This window comes from Heliangelus exortis, chromosome 8, assembly GCF_036169615.1.
Source record: "Heliangelus exortis chromosome 8, bHelExo1.hap1, whole genome shotgun sequence".
NCBI lineage: Eukaryota > Metazoa > Chordata > Aves > Apodiformes > Trochilidae > Heliangelus > Heliangelus exortis.
The window spans coordinates 19,113,341-19,135,603 of NC_092429.1; the positions used below are offsets into that span (position 1 = coordinate 19,113,341).

The 22,263-nt window shown below is 37.3% G+C and overlaps 1 protein-coding gene across 3 annotated transcripts in view; it reads left to right on the forward strand.

Moving 5' to 3' along the window:
• PALMD (palmdelphin) overlaps positions 1-21,347 on the forward strand; it is a 47,535-nt gene extending 26,188 nt beyond the window's left edge. For all 3 annotated transcript variants that reach the window (XM_071750891.1, XM_071750892.1, XM_071750893.1), the window contains exons 3-9: positions 3,321-3,401; positions 8,713-8,843; positions 15,005-15,119; positions 16,018-16,051; positions 16,141-16,251; positions 16,987-18,078; positions 21,234-21,347. In XM_071750891.1, the coding sequence (XP_071606992.1) occupies positions 3,321-3,401; positions 8,713-8,843; positions 15,005-15,119; positions 16,018-16,051; positions 16,141-16,251; positions 16,987-18,078; positions 21,234-21,277 (1,608 nt within the window). In that variant the 3' untranslated portion in view covers positions 21,278-21,347. The remainder of the gene's footprint in view (positions 1-3,320; positions 3,402-8,712; positions 8,844-15,004; positions 15,120-16,017; positions 16,052-16,140; positions 16,252-16,986; positions 18,079-21,233) is intronic.
• The last annotated feature ends 916 nt before the right edge of the window (positions 21,348-22,263 follow it).

Genomic DNA, 22,263 nt, shown 5'->3' on the forward strand with positions numbered 1-22,263 from the left:
AAGCTACCTAGCAAAGAAAACCTAAGTATAAAAACAAATGCATCCATTTTGTTAGAGAAACTGTCATAATTTAAAAGGCAAAAGCTTTAGCATTTACTGTGGCACACTGAAACAAAAGAGTCAAAAGAGGAACCTTGGGTTTAATCCTATGCTCCAGTCTATAGGAAAATTGAAATTATAAAAAATTTTAATTGTGATTAAAGATTTGAATTATGACATTCCTGCAGTCTCATGCAATCAGGCTATAGTTTCCATATTTCCAGATTAGACTCCTCAATAATCAAATATTACCACTTCAAAGTTATACATAAAAATCTAGAACATCAGCTGCTTCACTGGCCTTCACAGTACATGGCAACTGCCATTAGACCAAACAGACCAACATTGGCACCACTGAAAAATACTGGCATGAACGAATGGACCTGGCACCTGAAATACCTAGCAAGGCACTGCTCTCTAGATGTTCTTCCCATCCTTTCAGACTTATCCGTTCCATGCCCAAAAGTCAGGAATGTTTTGGTAGGAATGAAAATTGGGACCAAGGCTCAAGTCTCACCTTGCATTGATGCACAACAGAGGAAGGGATGAAGGGGCTCTTTCATAAAAAGCAAATCTTATCTGTATTACCAAGAGCATAGTAAGAGAGAATTAGAGAACTTCTGCCAGCAACCTGATTAACTACAGGGACACAGTACAAAGTTTTGTAGAAGTACAGATCCTTTATGTATCTAGGAATAAACATTTCTTCCATTAGATGTATAGTTAAAACTTTGTAGAGCAAGACATTATTTGCAGAAAAGGCATAGCAGAATACACTGTAGGAAGTGTCCCAACAGGTTTCAAAATTACTCTGGCAAGGAGTTCAAAAAGGATCCTCATACATTTTCCTTGAATTTAGCTTCTGGCATATAGGCCTCCAGCTTTCTTTAACTAGATTTATAAAAGACAATCTATTTCAACCTATTTAATCTGGATAATTGTAAAATGGATGTTCATTACCAACCGGCAATGCTAAAACATGCTAGAATCCCAAAGTAGGGAAAAACTTCAGGTGAAAAAATTATTGGCTGGAAAAGAAACAGAGGCCTCTAACAAAAGAAACAGTCACAGAATTCATTACTGAACAGATTCCTTTATACATGGTTATTTTAAAATGTAGTTATTTGTGCCTTTACACTCCAATTTCTTTCTACATGGTACTTCTGTGTACCACATCCCATTTCAGACTGCCCAAACGTATAGTACTTATCTCCATCGATACAAAAATATTTCAAATGCCTTACAATGTTCTTCAATGGTATAAACCAAGTAAAATACCATTCTCTGGCTAAGGATCTCATTCAGAACTTTACTAAAGAGAAAAAGCTGTTTCCTTGAGAATTGGAACAAATGTAAAGACAAGCTCTTGTCACATTTGCTCATCTACAGATGGCTTATTTAAAAGTCATTTATGCAATAATATAACAATTATTTCCTAATTAATGAAAGGTGTGAAAGCTAAAGACCAGATGCTATGTCTCCAAATACAGGACTGGCTGAGTAAAATCCAGCAGAGGAACTTTTGGAGAAAGTCTCTAGAAAGAGACATTGCAGAAAAGTTACATTTTGTAGTGACCCTAAATCACTGGCTTTTTAAACTATATGCAAGTGTATTTGCAGAACTCAAAACTACTACAGAGGTGTAGGTGACCTTGTGTCTTGAGGTACAATCCCTACTTGCTCTGTTTGGTGTATTAAAAAGGCAGACTAACACCATCAAAGAAAAACTGTAAAGTACAGATGGTGTTTATAGGTGGCTACTGCACTTTACAGACTGCAAGAGAGAGAAGAAAACACTGACACTCATTGACCTACTAAATGACCTACTGTCAGTTGTGCTCAGCCAGCCTGTAACCCCGCTCTCCATCTCCACAAGGCTGGTTCACCCATATCACCCCACTGCTAATTTCCAGTAACAGTGAAGTGATTCAGTCAGATACACTTTGACTTTTCCTGTTTCCAAATCCCAGATCCTAGGGAAAGTGAAGAACAACTCCTAGCCTCATGGCCCACACTGCCTTACCCATTTTCTACTCTCCTTGTAAAGTGCTGGTTCCTCTGATGGGCTTAAAGGGAAATTTCTGCAGAACTTAATTCTTTCATAAAAAAAAAAAAAAATTTCTATCAGTAATCTGTTCCATTTGAGATCAAAGGGGATTAGCCTTCGGTCAGCAAACACTTCTGCACAGGAAAACAGATCGTTTTATTTACTTCCTTAAAACATACCAAAAAGCAAGTGCAAAAGTTGCCACATCCAGTAACAGGATTTCATTTTAAAGCTTTAAGGCTGAACAAGAGGGTATTCTATTAATATAGCTTGTAAGAGGAAAAGTTTGGGCCCTCTGCAGACAGTGGGAAAGAAATCACACCAAAGAAAACTAAGTACAAAATCAGTGGTTGGCCTCTTATGGAGAAGATGAAAGGCTACTCCATGTGACAGTAACTATCCAAAGACACAGGAGGCTCAAGTGTTGCCAGTGTTCAAAGACTGTTCCCCCATTCCCTTTCTTCTATAATCTGTAGTTAAAAGGAGGATGGTGGTACTATGAGAGATCACTACTACTTGAGGTGTACTACTCAAGTTCAGGAGAACTGAAACAGTTTTGCCACAGAAACAGCCTTTGCACAGACAACAATTTTTTTTGTTTTTTAAAAATCCAAATTGAAAGGTAACAAACATATATGAAGCATACTACACTTCCCTGTGCTCATTGTTTTTTACTACAATTTGACTAATATAATAATTTTTTATGTCTTTACTTATTCCTGTTTACTTCAGGTAGTAGTCACAGGATGCATAAGCTGTTGAATTCATCAACAGCCCATTTAATTTAGTGACATATCACAGCTGCACAGTGTAGACCATGCAGACTATTATCTCTTCTAAATGATGTATGAGCTGCCTTAGGAATTTTGGTCAGGACCCATTTCAAACCTCATTTTGCATGTACATTGTGCTCAAATGTTATTTCTTCCTATTTTCTGCCCTTATCTTTACCAACAGTAAATTATTTTTAAATTGTATCATGCCTTCTTTGTGGTCATTAACACATTTAAACCTATTTTAGAGTAGGTATGGAGGTATGGAGTAGGTATGGAAACCATACCTATGCTATCATGAGCTGTTGCTGCTAAGAATTATGCACTGCCCGACTTCTATATAAGCCTTACATTAAGGCTATATTTGCATGGATTGATTTTGTCCTACTGAATAATATTTAAACAATTGTGTTAGCAACAAGTAATTGCTCTAAAAGTTTTATGGTTCTCTTCATTTCTAGGACAAAAGAAAACTGCAAGAAGAAATTGCACAGAAACGTCTAAAAGTGGAAGAGGAAAAAATGAAACACCAACATTTAAAGGTAAGTAAAGTATTAGATTTATATAAGTAAAGAGAGCCTTAAGTTGTTTATCATTAATAAAGGTCTTGGATTTTGGAATACAAATCTTCATGCATTTAAGTTGTACTTTTACTGCCAAATTTTCACATATTTTGGAGTCTTGCCAGGACTCCCTTTGACTTTTATAAGCATCACCCTCTGAAAAAAAATTACACTCAGAAGCTAATGTTGTGTGATCACTTTTGTTTCACAAAATGAGATCATAACCAGGAATAATTCTCAGCTGAAAATTAAGCCTTACATTTAAGGCTGGGTGTGTTCACTCCGTAATTTCACTACAGCAAGCACAATCATGAGGTCTAATTGCACTTTTTTTACGGGAAAAAGAAAAAGCCTATTTTTATTTGGCTATAACCCTTTGTCAGCTTGTTTAATGACCGGTAAAGTCATACTGTTCCTCTGTATACTTTAAAAAACAAACAAACAAAAAAAAATCATAACTATTGCAAATACTGTCCTGAAATATGGTCTTGTAAACTCAGAATTACAAAATCCAAATTACTAAAAAAAACCACCAAAATCTGCCTCCATAACCACATCAGATTGCATTGATTTCTAAACAACACTGACATTTTTTAATCATTAATTGTAGTTTGGCTGTACACTTAGGGAGATAAGTCAGAAATCTATGCTTTTAGAAATATGCAAGACTTTGTATTTTACATACTCTTTTAATTACATGAGTGGATAAATAATTTCAATGCAATACCAGATTCATGGTGTGTCCCCGTGAGCAGACGTGGGAGAAGCATATTTGCAACAGACTCCTCTTCAAAGCAGACACTTGATCCTGGGTTTCATCCACCCTCTTCTTTTGTGTCAAGCCAAAAAAAAAAAAAAAACAAAAAAAAAAACCCACAAGAGAAGTTATGATAAACCAGCCCACTGAGCCAAAACAACTTAGAAGTTCCTTAGGTTTTATTGGAAAGTAGTGACCTCTAATCTTCTGCCTAAAAGAGAGGGGAGAATCTTCTCCAAGCCTTATACCTAATGAGCAGCAAACATGTGATTGTCTTTGTCCAGCTTGGTGCATGGTTAAATGTAGTTCTGCAATTTATGTTTCAGATTTCTAAATGCAGAATGACACTTTTGTCCATCTTTTAAAGATAAACTGATCTCTTCTAGACTAGCAGCTAATCCTCACTACTTCTGTGTGCAGAGTCCTAGGGCAGTTTCCTTATAGATTTAGTACATGCCTTCAGCCAAAATTAATAGGGAGAGTTAAAAAGTTAAAAAAGTAGAAACCTACTTTGTACTTATTGTGAAGATGTTTTATAGAATTTTATAGAAGCAAAATACTCCTGGAAAAGTATTACTGAAAGCATGTTCTTTTGGAAAAGAAAGAGGATGCTGAATTTTTTGCCTGTTCTTTGAAGAATCATACAAATATCATACAGAAAAGTTTTAAAATTAAAACCAGTCATATCACATATGAGGTTAATTAAGGATCTGTAGAGGAAATTATTCACTTGGCAAAGAGATCAAGCATACATTTAAATATATCTATGGTGTATAAATACATACATATAATTAGCTACTAATTGGGAGTAACACCCAAATGGAGGCTACTTCTTCCAGCTGAGAACTAAGACAGACCCCTACTATCAGATGCAACATTGCTACACTAATATCCTCTGCTTGATGCCCTAGAAGCCTTTAACAAACATTTATGCTTCAGACTTATTCAGATATCTCAATGGAGGAAAACACCACAATAATCTAGTGCAGAAATTGCCTTAAAACATCTTTAGACTAAAATCCTTGAGTACTTCAGCCAGTTTTATTGAGGGCTCATTCCTTATTGCACCAGGTTGATTTCACTCATTTATACTCCTACCAAGTTGTACAATCTAGAGCTCTAGAACCTATTAAACATAACTCACACCTGTCCCTTAGGAAACTATTACAGGTTAGTAAATCTCACAGTCATAGATGTTCCTGTTAGCTGGATATCAGTATCCTGTTCCTTTTTTTGTCCTTCGTTTCTATTTATAACCCTTAGCAACAGGTTTATTAAAAAGTTGTTGTTTTGTTGTTTTCTTTGTTCAATTGGGTTTGGGTTTTTTTTTCATTTTTGTTTTGTAAATAGGACTCTCTGTTCTGGCTTCCCAATTACTTTGTTTGCTGTCCCAAGATAACTTCTCCCTAGATGAGGTATCATAATGCAGCTCAGTTATCTGGTAGAACTATAGCTGAAGAAGGAATTTTTAATCCCTACATGCATACCTCTACCACACCAAGTAGAGGATGTGCAAGTAAATACATTTACCTGTATTGAAATGGTTTCATAGAACCACATGGGAGAATGGGGGCTGTTACTGAGGGTACAAGGAAAATTTTGTCCTCAAGTAATTCTAGATGTACCAGCAGCTAATTCTTGGTTTGCATGTACTTCCCAAGAGCTTTCCTAGTTTAGCTTACAAAGTTTTTGGCTCTGGACATGTCTGAACTCCTTTAATGCTCCCTTGTAGGTGCTGCTTACACACCTTCTTATTCCAGGAGTTAGTGGTGTTAAAATACATTTTCTGTGAAAACTGCAAAAATTACTTATGCCTCTCCCAGCACTCTATAAGGTGAACTGCCATGCCACTGGGCAGGCAAGAGCCACAGACCCAGAACATCTGTGCCTTCTAGCAAAGGATGAATCTTTCAGTGTTAGTCCAGTCTCGTTAAGGATTGCAGTGGAGTTATATTCTGAAGCACACTTCAGACATTATTCACAGATTTTGCAGAATATTGTCACAATACTCCTGCCATGACCATGAACTACAAAAGCAAGTGATAGCTTTCCAGCACTCCAGCCATTCCCACTTACACCACAACGTGTAAATATTCCTTTTTCTTACTGTACCAAGCCTAAGACAGAATGAAAATTCTTTCATACATAAGTGCTATAAAATGTGCACAACATGACCCTAGGCCAGAGATACTTCACAGTAGAAGGAAATTGTAGGCAGCAGAAAGAACCAAACAGACCCAAAGCAGCCACTCCTCCCCTGGTTTGTGCCAACACTGCAGTGGAGCAGCACTGAACCTGTTGTTCAAAGTCTGGTTCCAAACTATGCAATGCATCCATCTTTGAGAAGTTGTTACTTGAATTTAAAATGTGGCATTTATTTGGGAGCAGCAGCAAACTGCTCTAGGAAAAGGCAAAAATAACATTATTGTGTAACGCCCATGTTTAGGGAGTGTGTTTTCTTTGCTTTTTCTTCTTTTCTTTTTAGGGTAGCCCTATCCATATGTGAAGCTTTTGTTGATTTCAATGGGTGTTATCAGTTTCCAAGGCCTATTGTGCCAGTGCTGCTGTAATTCTCACAAAGAATTATAGTTATTTTTGAAGGCAGCAATGCTAGTTGAATTAATTTCCAGACAGGATTAAAATCCCACTTTTCTAGATGCCCTCATCATTAAAATGTAAGCAGCTTGATTGGAAAGGAATAACTGTGCTCATTCCAACTTGAAAAAGGAGTAATTTTTGGTCGGGGCACACCATCACCAGACTGCATACACTAACCAGATCAGGTAAAACCATTCTGCTAAAACCTACGTTTATTTCATTTGGGCATAGGACAACTGCTGCAAAGTCCTGCCAAGTAATCCTACACGCAGAGTCAAGGCTCAGGACAGTCTGTAACAGCTCTTGTTTTCCACAGAATTCCTAGAATCCAGTGTTGAGAGAGGAACAAAAAAAAAAGAAATTAAAAAGAAAACAAAAAAAAGTGTACCATGAAGTGCCAAACATTTCCAGCAAGCCTGTTTTAGCCACAGTTTCTATCACCTCGTATATGTCACCAATCAAGCAAGTTGAAAATTTCATTTAACTGCAATCAGGTCCTACATGCATTGTCCTCCATCAGTTGGGCTTCAGTAATCACCTCATTTAAAGCATACATTCAAGAGAAAAATGTAGGAAGCAGTAGTTTAAGTTCTTCAACACAAATTAAGCAGGCAGGGATTCCAACAGTCACTGCAAGCAGCACTGAGGTTCATGCAGCATTCTCACCAGTGCTGGACACATCTCTGCCTCAAAGGAGAAGTAGTCAAATGATAAGTTCATCTTCATCCACATCCTTTACTAAACTACATAAGGGGAAAACAAAAAACCTAACATGGAAATCAGACAACTCAAGAAATCTAAATTACAAACAAAAAAATTCATGGCTAATTAAAAACCTTATTTACACACTTTCCTGCCCCTGTTAAAATTTTCTAAGACCTGGCTCCTACTTCTTACCCAAGACAGCAACTGAATTTCTATTCCTGAGTTATGCTGCAGGGAATAAAACAAGTGCACAAAAGTTGGTGTGGGTTACAGCCTCTGGCCTGCAAATACGAATTTTTTTATTTATTTTTGTTTACACCAAGAATATATTAGAGCGCTCTGATGACTTTCAGACACCACCTTTCATATTGTAAAGCAGCTGCAGGAAGCATTCAGTGCAGATAACCATATTTTCTAAAATTTGAAAACACAGCTGAGAGAGATCCACTTACCTGTACACATGCAATACATCCATTTATAAGCTACCACAGTACAGAAAGGGCTCCACAGGCCTAAACAAGTCAGGACCTAAATATATAAGCCCTGGATTGCCCCTACAGCCTAAGTTGTAGGTCTGCTGAAACAGAACCAGACATCAGGAACCCATGCTCCACCTTTCCAGTCCTACTCTTACCATGTGCTTCTGCATGAGATAAAATACAAAGTCATTGTCATAATTACCCAATTACTTACAAACTTCAGAGACAGCACTGCACCACTAACTCCCTAGAGATCTCTTCCCCCTATGAAACTGTATTTACAGAATTTTTTTTACAGAAAACTTTTCACCTTTTATACCCCCTTCCAAAATTTAGGTGATACGATGACCCCAGAAAATAGGGCTACAGAAATAAAAGTACTGTGCTTCTGATTGGGGTCTTTTGCACCAGTCTGTAACATGCGTGCATCAATACAACTGTACTGCTTTATTGAGGACATACACCACTGTATCCACTTACAAATATTAATCAGTTCCAGGTAGCTACTGATATCCTCTATGTAGTTGTTGGACAAATTAATAAAATGAGACATTGTTCTTAATTTTTTATTTAAGTTAATCTCAGATCTGTTTTAGTATTTGAGTATTTCTCTTTCAGTGACACTCGCTGCTGTCAGGTTGCCTTATGCACAAGAATATGGATCATGTATGGCAACAAGATAAATAAAGTGTATGATTGCACAGAATAATTTTTTTAAGTACACTTGCTTGTCTATATTTTTGCCCAACAGAAAAAAGCCTTAAGAGAAAAATGGCTCTTGGATGGTCTTAGTTCTCTCACTCCAAAAGAACAAGAAGAAATGCAGAAGCAGAATCGGGAGGACCAGCAACGAACTTATGAGCTGGAACAAGATATTTCCAGGTAGCGCAGTATTCCTGCCCTTCTGTCGGGGTTAAAGTGATCCCTTCTTAACTGTCTTATTTTGCATAATACTACATATGTCAGAAAGGGCTACACATATGCAGTTTGATACATAAGAGATTTTTGTCCTATTTTTTAATCAGCTAGATTTAGACCATATGCAATGCAGGCTTCTATAGTGTGAATTTTATGGAACTGCAAACTTGCAGAGAATTTATTTCACTAATTCCAGATATCCCTTTCAATGTTCACTCAATAGATACAAGCCACACTATATGAATTATGCTGAGATAGCAACTATGGAATCAAAATTTTGAAATAACAGTGAACAGTTTAAGTTCTTCAGTTTCACTGGACCCTGCATAGCTTTTAAGACCCGACTTAAAAAAGCACTACAGACCAATACAAACTGCTTAGTCCCATTAATATCACTTTCCTTATTTTCAGTTATCTTCTGTGCTGTTTTGTCATCAGTTTATTCCTAGAAGCCTGTTACAGCAGAGGCCCTTTTCTTCCATTTACTAGAGATGTTAGCTAACCCTTTCCCAAAATACCACATGGTTCTGTATAGAATCAGCTCCTTCCCTGAGCCCAGGCATACTGACTGGTACTACCCATTAGCACACACAGAAAAGCTGAAGTGTTCCAGTTTCTTTAGACTGTGTAAGGTTTCATCATCCTTTTTTGAAGCTTCTTCCTCTATTTCAGTTCAACAGCACCTTCCCCCTCTTCCTCCACTGTCCTCCTACACACCTGCTTTTGGCAAAGTTGTCACCAAGTTTACCTCCTCCAATTACCTCCCACCCACTTCCCCCTCCCTAACTCAGTCTCTCTGACAGAAATAATTCACCTGGCTGATAGGCAGTAGCCCAGTGGTAGTTTGTCCTATAATTATGCTGATTTCTTGCTTGAAAGCACTTTTCTCAACAGAATTGGTTTTCCACACACCTCTGTGGAATTCTTAGATGCAGTGGCAGAACACAGTGTGCTCTGAGAACATCCCAGCAGGTTGTGGCTTTGAAGACAAGCAAGAGGGGTCCCAGTGATACTGTGACCATCAGGAAAGAGAGCCATGTAATTATGGAATGCAGTATGAACCAAGTCCAGTAAAAAGCACAAAATATGCACCATCCAGTACTTGCACAGTGCTTTTGCTATGCCATAGCACACATAGCTTGACTACAAACATGTGAAGTCATAACTTTGACCTGTCCTGTAAATCAAAGATTGCTAAACTGATCATGTAGACACATGTCATGTTGTAGCATAAGAAGCTCAGTACACATTTTTTTTTCCTTCTGGGCATATCCAACTCTTAAACTTCACTTGATTCAGCTAGATTCTGTCCACCCTGATGATTTTTCCGAGTAGGCTTTATCTTCAGGTGAAAAGTATGAATCACTTCAAAGACCTTTTGAACACCCTTATACTAGTTTTTGTGCCTTTCTGCTATGAGGAGATAGTTGTAGTCACATTATTTGCATCAGTGGAATGAGCCCTTATATCATCCTCTTAAATGGAACTTCTGTTTTGAAAAATTCTTTACTTGGGCATCAAACAGAGCTAGTGTCTATATCTGCTAATGAGTTTGGATTAGAGTACTTTCTGATAAAAGGGAGAGTTGCATTCTTTGTACAAGTAAACAAAATAGTGAATAGTAAGTGTCTGGACCACCTTGCAGTCAAATTGCTGAAACGCTCTGGTTACAGACAAAAAAAAGTAGTGTTTACATCATTTGTCCTATTCACCCTCTTAACATGGTAGAAGTTACAGTGAGCCAAGTGAGAACGTATTTGGTCAAGGTACAAGGTGAAGAATTAGGAGTCCTATTTTCTCAATTTTCAGCAAATAGCACTCATTCTTCTTGGAATTGGTTGCTAAACAACATGCTTAAAAATGCACAAACACTGAACAGTTAACTAAGGTCTATTCAATGGTTTGTAATGTGATACATGAAAGCAGGCTAGGGCTAGATTGCAGAACTGCAAAACACATTTGACTCACCTCAGAACATGTGAGGACTTGCTAAACTGCCTTTTCCTCTCAGTCTGGTTTTTTCTGGGCATTATTCTCCTATCTGCTTTGCATACTAAGGAAAAATAAATAGCTCATGAAGTGGCAGTGGTGTGAATCCCAACAGCTTATCTGGGGGCCAGCAGCAGTCAGGCAAACTCTAGCATTCACTAATTCAGGTACTACTTTGGCAGAGAAACCTCCAATTTAGTATCTCTGCTTCTAAGGTTCCTTCTTGCATCCACACCTTCCTACTACTGATATTCTGATTTCAAACAATGAACACTAATGAAGGAGAGGAAGACAAGTACCCAAAGGACTGACTTAATACAGTAGCTATGTCATGCTTACATTTACCTATACAGCAGAGCTTCACCATTGAAAAGTAATTTCTTATAATTCTAGTGTAGGTACTAGACCCTTTAAAGACAAACTTCGACATAACTTCGTAAAAATGTCATTGATATAGAAGGCACTAAAGATTTAAATACACTAGTAAGATTCTGGCCTTACTTTAACAGTATAAAGTCTAAAGAACTCAGATTTCTTTTAAGTATACAAATTGCATAATTAAAAAAATTCCTTTCAATAAGTTCCACTGTGCACATTGATAACATCCCTGAAAATGAACCATAAAATCTATGTCTATATGCAAGTATGAGTGCAAGAGAGATACCTAATGTCTAGACAACTCCCATTACATGGGTATGAGAGCACACATAAACTTAAGTAATACGTTTCTTGATCTCACAGATAATTATATGAGGTTTGTCAAGTTTGATTTGTGGCTGTGTTTTCTCTCTCTCCCCACTTCCCCCCCCCACTTTCTTTTTTTATATACCTTTCCAGGACTTTTCCTCCTCTTCTAGACCTGTGTGTCTAGGGGAGTTTAAAGTCCAGACTGAAATAAATCCCTAGTAAAGGTTAATGATTCTTCAGTTCATTATGATTCGGTGAGCTTTTAATGATTAATTTTCACATTATGAAAATACAATAAAGTCTCATGTAAGACTACAACATTTCATTATATTAAGCAAATATTATTCTCTAAGACATGCAGCAGTATGGCACATGGTCATTGCATTAGTTTCTTTTTTAGCCCTCCAGGAATATTCCTCCCTTTCATTATAAAATTTTTCAGCTTTAGTACTACAGTCAGTACCTTTGAGCAGGTTTTTAGAGGCATCTTGCAGAGCTCGGGTCTAAAGTGTTAACTGCTTTTAAACATACATCTTTTTTAACTTTTTTTAGCCTGAATGCCTTTTTCTTCACATCTCGGTTCTGAGGTCTGAAATACTTTTGTGTTCCAAAGAAAAGTATATTCTCACTATCAGATAAAAGTTAATGAAATATCCTATTACTGTAGCTCTACAAATCTGAGCTTAGGGCAAGAGACAGTGTCGTTCAGACTCCTCAAGCAATTACACAGAAGTTAAATAACACTTCTGTGCCAGCCTGCATTCAACTTGTGTGTTCTGCTTATTTTAAAAGGTGGACAAGTTACTATTACTAATGTTGAATTTGGTGTAATACAGTGGATATAAGCACATACTACAGAATAAGTCAAGACATAAAACAATTCTTTCCATCAGGGTTGTAAACCAGCATTGCTCTGTTCATAACTTTGACTCAGATCATCTAGCTACAGTTCTGACCTCAGCAACATGCAATATCAATTGCAGTTACCTTAGTTCTACAATCATCAGTTTGACATTAATTCAAGTTGGAATACATATTGCACTCAAATATAGAATGCTTTTAATTTTGATTTTTTTCCTCTGTAATTTAAAACTAATTCTTTAAAAAAAATGCCCTAAAAAGACATTTTAGATGAACCAGGAGACAGAAACTACAGGGCACTCACCTACAGCATGAGCAATCCAGCTCAAATCCCAGTTCAGAGTTAACTCTGGATTAGATTCTAGATCTTAATGGAAAAATTACTTACAAACTACTAGGCTAGTAAGGCAAATTTCTGTCTAAAAACCTAACAAGTATGCACAGATGCAAAAAGGGACAGTATTTACTAAAAAGAGAAAAACAATAGAGGATATTTTTCAACCATATAAATTTGACTGCTCGAGTCACTGCCTTAGTCACCAGAAAAAAGAATTCAACTGAGATACTGAGATTCTGAAATGTGCTTAACTGTATATAGCTTTCTTTTGTTCTCACATACCTAGAGATTACATACTTTATCCTGGACCTTTCTGTCTAGAAGTGTTTTGTCAGGTATCCTGGTGCTAAAAAAATAAAAACCCTTATTAGGAAAAAGGCACCCAAAAAACTGTGCTCAGCTTTAACACTGAAAAAAAAACCAACCCAAAAACCATAACACAGAGTTACATGAGAGGGGAGAATGGAGTTGTGATCCCTTTTAAATAATGTACCAGCCTACAGCAGAAGTTAATAGCAAAGAAAAAAAAAAACCAAACTTGTTTAGGCTTCAATATCCCCTTCAGATAACAATAAGGGTTTTCTTAGAGAAAACAGCCCAGCAGCTAAGTCTTAACTGGCAAGGTACTCCTAAAATCTGCAGAGGTAAATAATTTGCTAAATATCCTGCTGTGCTAGAAAATAGCCAAGGTTAGTATAGTTGGTATTCATAAAAGGTAAGATTGTAGTCTTTGTAGAACAAAACTCCTGTTGTCTCGGCCTGGGTACAATCAAGGTTCTTCCTCTAATAGACCCTAAAAAATTGTTTCTTAGTGTTGGAAATCTCATCTAATTGCATCTAATCTAAGAAAGTCGTTGCTACTAGCACCTCATATGACATGTATCACACCTATGTGAGCTACCCAGCTTTCTCTTGCAAATTCATTGGCAAAACACTAAGAAATTACTTGAGCAATCACTGCAAACATCAGCTTTCCCAGCTGCTTGTCCTTGTATGTGTCTTACATGACTGTTCTTCTTCTGAAAAGGGATGTTTTTCTAGGAAAAAAAAGATGATGTCAGTATTTTTCCCAGACAACTAAGTTTACAAAATACCAATGACATAAGTGCCTGTTATGCTCCTCAGTACACAGCCCAAAGAACAGTCCTCAAAACCTAATAGTGTTTTTAAGTCTGTAACACACCTGCCTGGATCTAATCTATCAGGAACGCTACAGTAACACCCCACCCCACATCAGCAATACTTTGCATTTTTTACCAAGTTACTTTTACCCTGAAGAATTCAGGCTACCAGTCAAGCACAATTTTGAAGTCCTAGAACCCACATTCACACATGCACAACACACACACACACAGACCTCACCGTCAGAAAGCCCCTTCCTCATCCTAGGTGTTTCTAAATTCTTCATTCTCAATCCCAGACTGAAAAACAGATTTCAGTCTCTTGAGCTTCCTCCCATTACATAAGTTGGTTATTTTTCAAAATCCATACAGCTGTGAAGTTACCACTTGATGAAAGTAGCCTTCAAGCATTACTACTATGATTTCTAGCTCTATCAATTTAAAACCAGAAAATTAGTTAAGATCTGCTTTACCTATAAAAAGTACTTTCAAATGCCATTATTATTTTGTATTTTCAAGAAAGATACCTAGTTTACCCCTCAAGAAATATAAAAGCAATTTGATTCCCATTAGAGGAATTGTGCTTTCTAGTTATAGATTGACTAGAACTTTGCTCCACAGGGGATCCTCCTGAATGCAGTTTGTCTACATATACTAAAATATAAGAGTATGAGGTGATGTACCCTTTAAATATTGCCAATTACAAGAACATCCTTCTTTCTTACAACAAAAGCTTGCTTCATTTTATCTCGTATGTAAATACACATACAAAACTAAGAGTAATTAATTCATTACATCTTAATTACAATGAAGTAATCATGTTTCTTGAGACAACATAGGAAAAAAAAAACATGCTATGAGATGTTGAAATGCTGTGGAGGACTATATTTCTCTATTCCCTCCTGAAAACTAAGTTAATTTCAGCCACTGTTTGCAAAGTAGGCTCAGAAGAAATCAGGCTGGCAATTATTTTTTTTTTTTTAAATACTATTTTGCAGTATTTCCCCAATGCATGTGAAATTATAACCTGATTTCATATTAGAGCAGGGTAAGTAGAATGGCCATGTTACCAATGTATTTGTAAAGTTATTCTCTGCCTGGTATTAAATCAAAGGGAATTGTGATTGCAGACTGGAGAATGAAATCAAGGCCCTGGAAAGAGAGGAAATGGAAGTCTCAGCTAAGGAAGAAGCAATTTTAAAGAAACTAAAATCTGTTGAGAAAACAACAGAAGATATAATAAAGGTCAGTGTCAAATTATTCCAGAAGTAGATTTCATTACTTTTGCATCATAATAACCAGAGAAAGGGGAACTTGCTATGAGTGGTCATGAGCTTTTGTCTAAAGTGACAGCAATTCAAATACAAGAGGGGCCAATATGGTACATGATTCAAGTGCCCAAACATCTCCATTTGCTTGTTCATTGGGTTGAAGAGCAATTCCTGCAATTCCTGTAATGGCTCATGCATAGCACATCTTGAAAGAATAGCACTGGCACTGACACCAACCAGCAGTTTTACATCTTAGCCAGAGACAGATGTAACAGGAAGAAAGTGAGTACAGAGGCTGATGCATCCATACTCCTTTAGGTGGTGTGCTTGGCTAAACTGTGTCATGCTTTCCCCCAAGTCCCTCTGAGAGATTATAGTGAAGTGCAACTTAATACCAGTTATTAGTCTTTTGAGAAAGGTCATTTTCGTATTTGAAAATCATCTCAAAACATTTAAAAATAGTAATAAAACTAAACTTCAGTTCTCCTGTTCTTACACACACACACACACACACACACACACACACACACACACTCTCTCTCTCTTTGAAGATATGCAGGAACAAACACAATGGAAAAAATCTTTGAAGCCAACTGGGTTGAGCCACAGTGTGAGGCTGTGTCACTGATTATTGTCCTTTCCTGTATGACTTTGTAATGTACTGGCAAAAAAAAAAAAAAAAAAAAAAATTAAAATCTCCCCTTTCTCTCTTGCCACACTCCAAATGAGAAGGTTCCACTTCCACTTTCAGTCCCTTCTCAGTATGAAGCCACAGACAAAAAAATGTAAAGCTATCAGGTAAAACAAAGCACTGCCTGGTAACATCTTAAAGCCAACTAATCACATTTCTTTTTAATGGTTCTCTTCCCTAGTCTGTGAAGACTGAGAAAGTAGGAGTTGCAAAAGGTATGTTATCATCAAAAAATATTTTTAAACAGGTTTGTGTAGAAGTTGATGAAAATTTACTAAATGCTTTGTGGATCTTTTTTATTCAGAGGCAGCAGACTACATATACAACAGCATACCTGACCTGCCCAAGGATTTCAGGCCTTCTGTACTGAAAAGTACAGCACATGCTGCCAATGATGATGAAGAAAAGAGAAAAGGTACTGCTTACTAGGAACTCCAAAGGGTCCTGATACAAAGGATTCAAAGACTGAATCCAACACACTTTAAAGGGAAGAATAAACATTACAGATACCAGATCACGTTCTTCTCATTTAAGCTGTTTTATCTTATCAGTGAGGTCACCAGAACTGAGGTGGGGCACTGGTACAAGGTATGTGCTGTGGAGAATGAGGATCAGGTTTCAACATTAACATTTCTTTCCAGCACTTTGTTTCTCTACTTGCCATAGCTTCAAGTAGTCTCTCCCTTCATATCACACATTTCATATTTTCTACCCACACCTACACCTACCAAGCAGCCAGCAGTAGTCTGGTTATTTCCAAACTACTGCAAAGCCACCTAACTCTGTGAGTGCCAAAGGCTCTCATTTTGTAGCATGTCAAGCTCTCTCAACTGGTATTGCCTACAGCACATTATCAGGGGTCAAGTTTAAATGTGTCTCTCAGTCAATCATATAATGAAAACTGGCTCCCTAAAAGTTTTTTTCCTCTCACAGAATTAGATCCAAATGAAACCATTTTTTTCGAAATCAAAAATTCAAATTCTGATAGAATGGAAGGGGCATTCAGAATGAGAAGGGAATATACTTGTTATGCATATGATAATTTCCCATATTAATTTATTCTGACAGTCATTTTCTATCACTGTCAGAAAACTACAATATTGCTTGCAGCTGCTGTATTATCATTTTGAGAACTGGTTTCTTTCAACAGCATTGTTTGCCATGGAAATTAAAGTTGAAAAAGACATGAAGACAGGAGAAAACACAGTGTTGTCAACGATACCTCTTCCCTCAAAGGAGTTTAAAGAGACAGGAATTAAAGTCTATGATGATGGCAGGAAGTCAGTCTATGCAGTGCCCTCAAATGGCAGCACAACACAAAATGACATGGATAAACTTGGTCCTGTTGAGGTGGAGGACCTGCTACGACAGGCAAATGAAAAAAATTCCCAGTCTCCTACAGAGTATCATGAGCCTGTGTTTGCAAACAAATTTTGTCGGCCAGTTACTCCTCAGAAAGAGAAATTAGTTCCTGGACCAAAACTAGAAGACACATACAGAAGAGAGATGAATGGATTTAGCAACCATCAGACAGAATTCTCCTCCAAAACACAACCCTTGAAGCAGCAACATAAAGAGAATGGGCTTGAGCTTCCAAAGGTAATACATCCAAAGTCTCCCTCCTCTCCAGTGTTTTCCCATACAGAGATGGAAGTGCACAGTAACCCTGAGAACAGGGTGATCCGTAACGAAGAGAGAAAATCTTCACACGAGGAATTAAAACCTTCCCAGAATACAAGAGAAAGATGTAATGAGACAAGTTTAAGTCCTTGCCATCCTAAAAAAATATCCACTGCACCTAAAGATGAAGATGACTCTCAGTACAGCATTGTCCAAGCTGTACCATGCTACGTAGACGACTCTGAACCAGTAACAATGATTTTCATGGGTTATCAGCGCGTTGATGATGAGGAGGAAGCAAACCAAAAGTTGTCACAATATGACGGGGTTATCCACGCAGAATTAGTGATCATTGATGATGATGAAGATGACAGCAAATCTGAGAAACCAGCATATCATCCCATAGGCCACTATAGCCAGGTTTATCAGCCACCAAGCAGGAAAACCACAGAAGTCCCACAGTCAAACCCTATGAACAGTATGGGCAAAAGCCTGAACAAGATACCCCACAAAAATTCCATCTCCCTGCAAGAACAAGAGGAATGCTTAAATTCACCAACACGCCATGCCCATCTTCACAGCCAGGTATCTGGAGATGGTACAGAAGATCCATCACTAACAGGTAATAGAAAAAGAAAATCATGTCACTGCTGTTCACTTATGTAGGAAACTGATATTATTCATATCTTCTAGCAACTACTTCACTTAACTATTTGGATTGTTTCGTGGACTAATATGCAACTACTAATTTCTTTGCTCATGTTTGTTAACAAATGCCAGTTTGCACTTTGGTACTGTTGAATTATTTCATCTTCGGCAATGCAGTAGTTACCATATTAAAATTGGGAAAATAAACTCAGAAGAACCATTAATGTACACTTCAGAGATCAAAAGTGGTTTTCTTTCAAGTCACAAGTAAAAGCTCCGTGAATGCTACCTCAACTAGCAGAATTACTTTCATTTCTACTGGGTAACTAACAGCATTGCTTCCTAACACTGTCTCCTCACCACAATATTTTTGTGCCTGTTTGCATTCCAATTCCTAGATAACCCAAAGTGCTCCTCTAGATCAGAAGGTATTTAATACTCAGCTTTGCTTTCTATTTTTCTGTAATCTGCATTATCAACCTTGCCTTGACAATGTTTAGGAAAGTTTTAACATTGTGTTGTCAACCTGAGTCAGATATTTCTATAGCATCTGAAAGACAATGAGTTTGCATCACTCTATGTTGTTAGGCCACATAGTCCACAGTGTTATTTAACATTTTTTCTATTCTAATAATACTCAACGTGTCTATTTGTTACTGTAAAGTTTTATAGTAAAAGGTTTAAAGAATAGAAAGTTGTTCCAAAAAACCAAAAAGCTCTTCTTTATGATTATCTAGCAAAGACATTTGAGAACCTGTTCTGTTAATCTGCATTTGGTTTTACCCATTTACTTAAAAGTATTCTACCAAGGACAAAATAGCCAATTAAGAAAAAACTGGTCACAATTAAATTAAAAGCAGCTTGGCAACTGCTTCAAAAATACAGCCCAACAGTCAGCATTGCTTCCAGGTGAGTGTCTTAAGTGCCCAGCAGAACCTGGAATTAAGCCATATTCCTCTTTACCCCTCCACCTATTTATTGCCACTCCCAGGGATATTTTCATCAGTGGAAAAAGCAAGGAAGTGACTCAGTTTTCCCCAAGCAGTCCTGTAGTCCTGCTGTGACTTCTAAAAAGGAAACAAAACCAGGAAAGTCTCTTAAAACCAGAACAATGTATAACAGAGAGTTTTTTGTTAGGGAAATAAACAGTCTTCAAGGCAGCCACTGACACCCAGCCTAGCAGGTTCACTTAAAATAACACCAATGAAAAGATGGGAGTCAGAGTTGGTTTTTGGTACCTCATTACTCACTACTAAAACAACAAACTGTATAACAGCAAAATTAATCCTCTGTAATGAAGGCTTTGGGAGGTAAGTGCAACAACACTAAACAGGTACTGTGGACTCCAAAAGAGAATGGGAAGCAAGGAAGTACAGGGCAGACCAGAAGACAATCTCTGCTGTAACAATCTTGCCTTGGGAAAGAAACAAAACTTGAGAGCAAACTACTGAAAAAGTTGGTGATGGCCAAGGAGAGCTAGGAGGCAGAGGAATTGTTCCATGTACCAATCTATATAGAGAAATATCAGACTGCACTAGAAGCTTTCAGCATGCCCCCAAACTGGCAAACATACCTCTTTCTATATGGGAGCAATTTTCCTTTTCCCACGAGTTTGGTGGGGAGGCAATATCTCAAAGTATGTTCCCTTAGAAAAAAAAAAAATGGAGAAGGATGGCAACACTGTAATTAGGGCAATGTTTTGCATTATTAGAGCTTATTTTCTTCTTTAAGTTTCAGTCAAATGATTCAGCATATACATGTTTTTAAAGATTCAATAATCCTTATGGAAATTAAAAGTCCTCGGGAGGGAACAAATGCTAGACATAGCGTGATTAAATAAGAAAAGGAAAAACTGAAGCTGAATAGGCAGTAAAACATACTGAGCGTGAAACAGACTCGCATGGGACATGACAGTCCAAGCATTTGGGTTGATCGCTGGTCTATACAAGCTCATTTGTTTCCTTAGCACTGTAAGCTGTGTAACCTTCAAGAAACACAACAGAAACTTAGCTTCATCTGTACTGAAGAAAGCAACATACAACACAACTTTTCAATAGAGATTCATAAAAGTTATTTGGTTTTGTAACACACAGGGCAAGACAATATGGACTATTGGCTATGAGTGAAGCATCAGGCTGAATGTTCTCTCAAACCAAAACCAGAACTCAAATCCTTGAGAATTCCTTGGTCTGTGAAGAGTACACAGGGTCTCTGTAAAAGCTGAGGCACTATGATATCAGGTTACACTCAGATGCTTCTGATTCACAACAACTTCAGCATTCAAAACATAACTGGAGTTGAACATTTGCTGACATGCATAAATCAAGTAAACAGCTGCTTTGACCCCATCTCTCAGTACAGAGACATATATAGGATGAAGGAATGATCAGTGCTATTTTGGGTAACTCTTCAAATTAAGAGGTCAGAGAGATAGAGATTATTCCCACTGCATTCTCAGATCAGCTGCATGGTGGGGAGAAGCTCTTACATATCAAACAGCAGCATTATATTGCCATTCTAAAAATAACCTTAACATTTAATCATCTGCCCTGCACTATCACTTTCAAACTAACCCATGCAATACTCAGTTACAGACAATAGCCATGCTGATGTTTATATAGATACTAAATTACTCCATCAGATTTAAATCAGGAATATGACTAACTCCTACTCTGACTCACTACACCAGGAAGAGAGGAAAGTTTTCTGGGAAGACCAACACAAAAGAAAAAGGCTTCCAAACAGCTACAGCTCCCACTGGGGAATTTAGTTTAAACAAAGAGTTAGCTTAATCATTAACACATCCTTTTAATCTGTCATCATCTAGTCAAGGACAATAACGTTTTTATGCAATGTCTTAGTGAAGGTAAGAGAAACAACACAATAAGAACTGGGCTAATTTTCAAATAGTGATAATGGAGTAATTTTTTAATAAACTTGCTTTATTGCAAAATTACCAGAACTAATGCCTTATACTGATTTCTTCCCCTAACACTCAAACAATGCTTATTCTGCTGGATTAACCACTGGAGGTATGTGTATTCTTCATTTATCAAAATAAGGAGATTTAGCACCAGAAGCAGTATTACTCTTAAAATGCAATGGCTCTCTTTGTTTTGTTTTTTTCAGCTCTGAGGATAAGAATGGCGAAGTTGGGGAAAAAAGTGATTTAACTACCATAATGACATGGAAGTAAGATTTACTACCCAAAGCAGAATAAAGCTAAGAAGAGTTTCTTCAACACAGCTTTTTTGGATCAGAATGCTTGCTTTGCTCCTGTTTTATGCATCTGGGTTGTTTTACCCTCTGCATAATCCAATGGACTCTGACAGACACAGATTTGACCAACTGCCACATACACAAATCACATCCTTGATTTTGTTGAAGCAGTGGAAAGTTACCTAAGACCATAAGCACAATGTACATCCAAGTATGAAGACATGTGAGTACCTGTTCCCACAATCAGGAATGCCTTGTTGCTATATACACAGAGCAGATAAACACCCATCTCCACAGAACTTCACAGGACATTGTTCCACTACACAGTGTGCCAGCCTACCCGAGTTTGATTGAAAATGCCGCCCCAGCATTTTTCCGGTAAAGACATTAGTTAATAAAAAACTAAAATTAGAGACAGGAGCAGGAAGAAATATAAGCTCATTTCCAATTTTAACGACTTGGCCAAAATTGAAAGCATTCATTTTTAAGTGACAGAAAAAAGTAGTTAAAAACTTAAGCGTTTTACCACCTTTTAGAACTCCACGGTCCATCTACCTTTTTATTTTATGTGTGACAATATAGCCATTCTCAGACCCTGCTCACTTCCCCATACCACATAAATGCTGCCCACCCATAACCTTGCAGAACAACCCTGCGCATAATGCTGCAAACAGCCTGACCTTCACAGCATGGTCTCACCTCCCAGCTTGGTACAGAAAGCCCTGCTTTTCCAGGGAATTGGATGCCAGACAGGCAGTTCCTGTCCATTAGAAAAACAAGCAAACAAACAAAAAAACTGAAAAAGACCCCAAAAACAAAACAAACAAATAAAAAAAATAAAAAAAAAAACAAAAAAACCAAAAAACAAAACAAAAAAGAAAACAAAAAAAACCAAACAAACAAAAAAAAAGCCAAAAAAAAAAACCCCAAAAAAAACCCA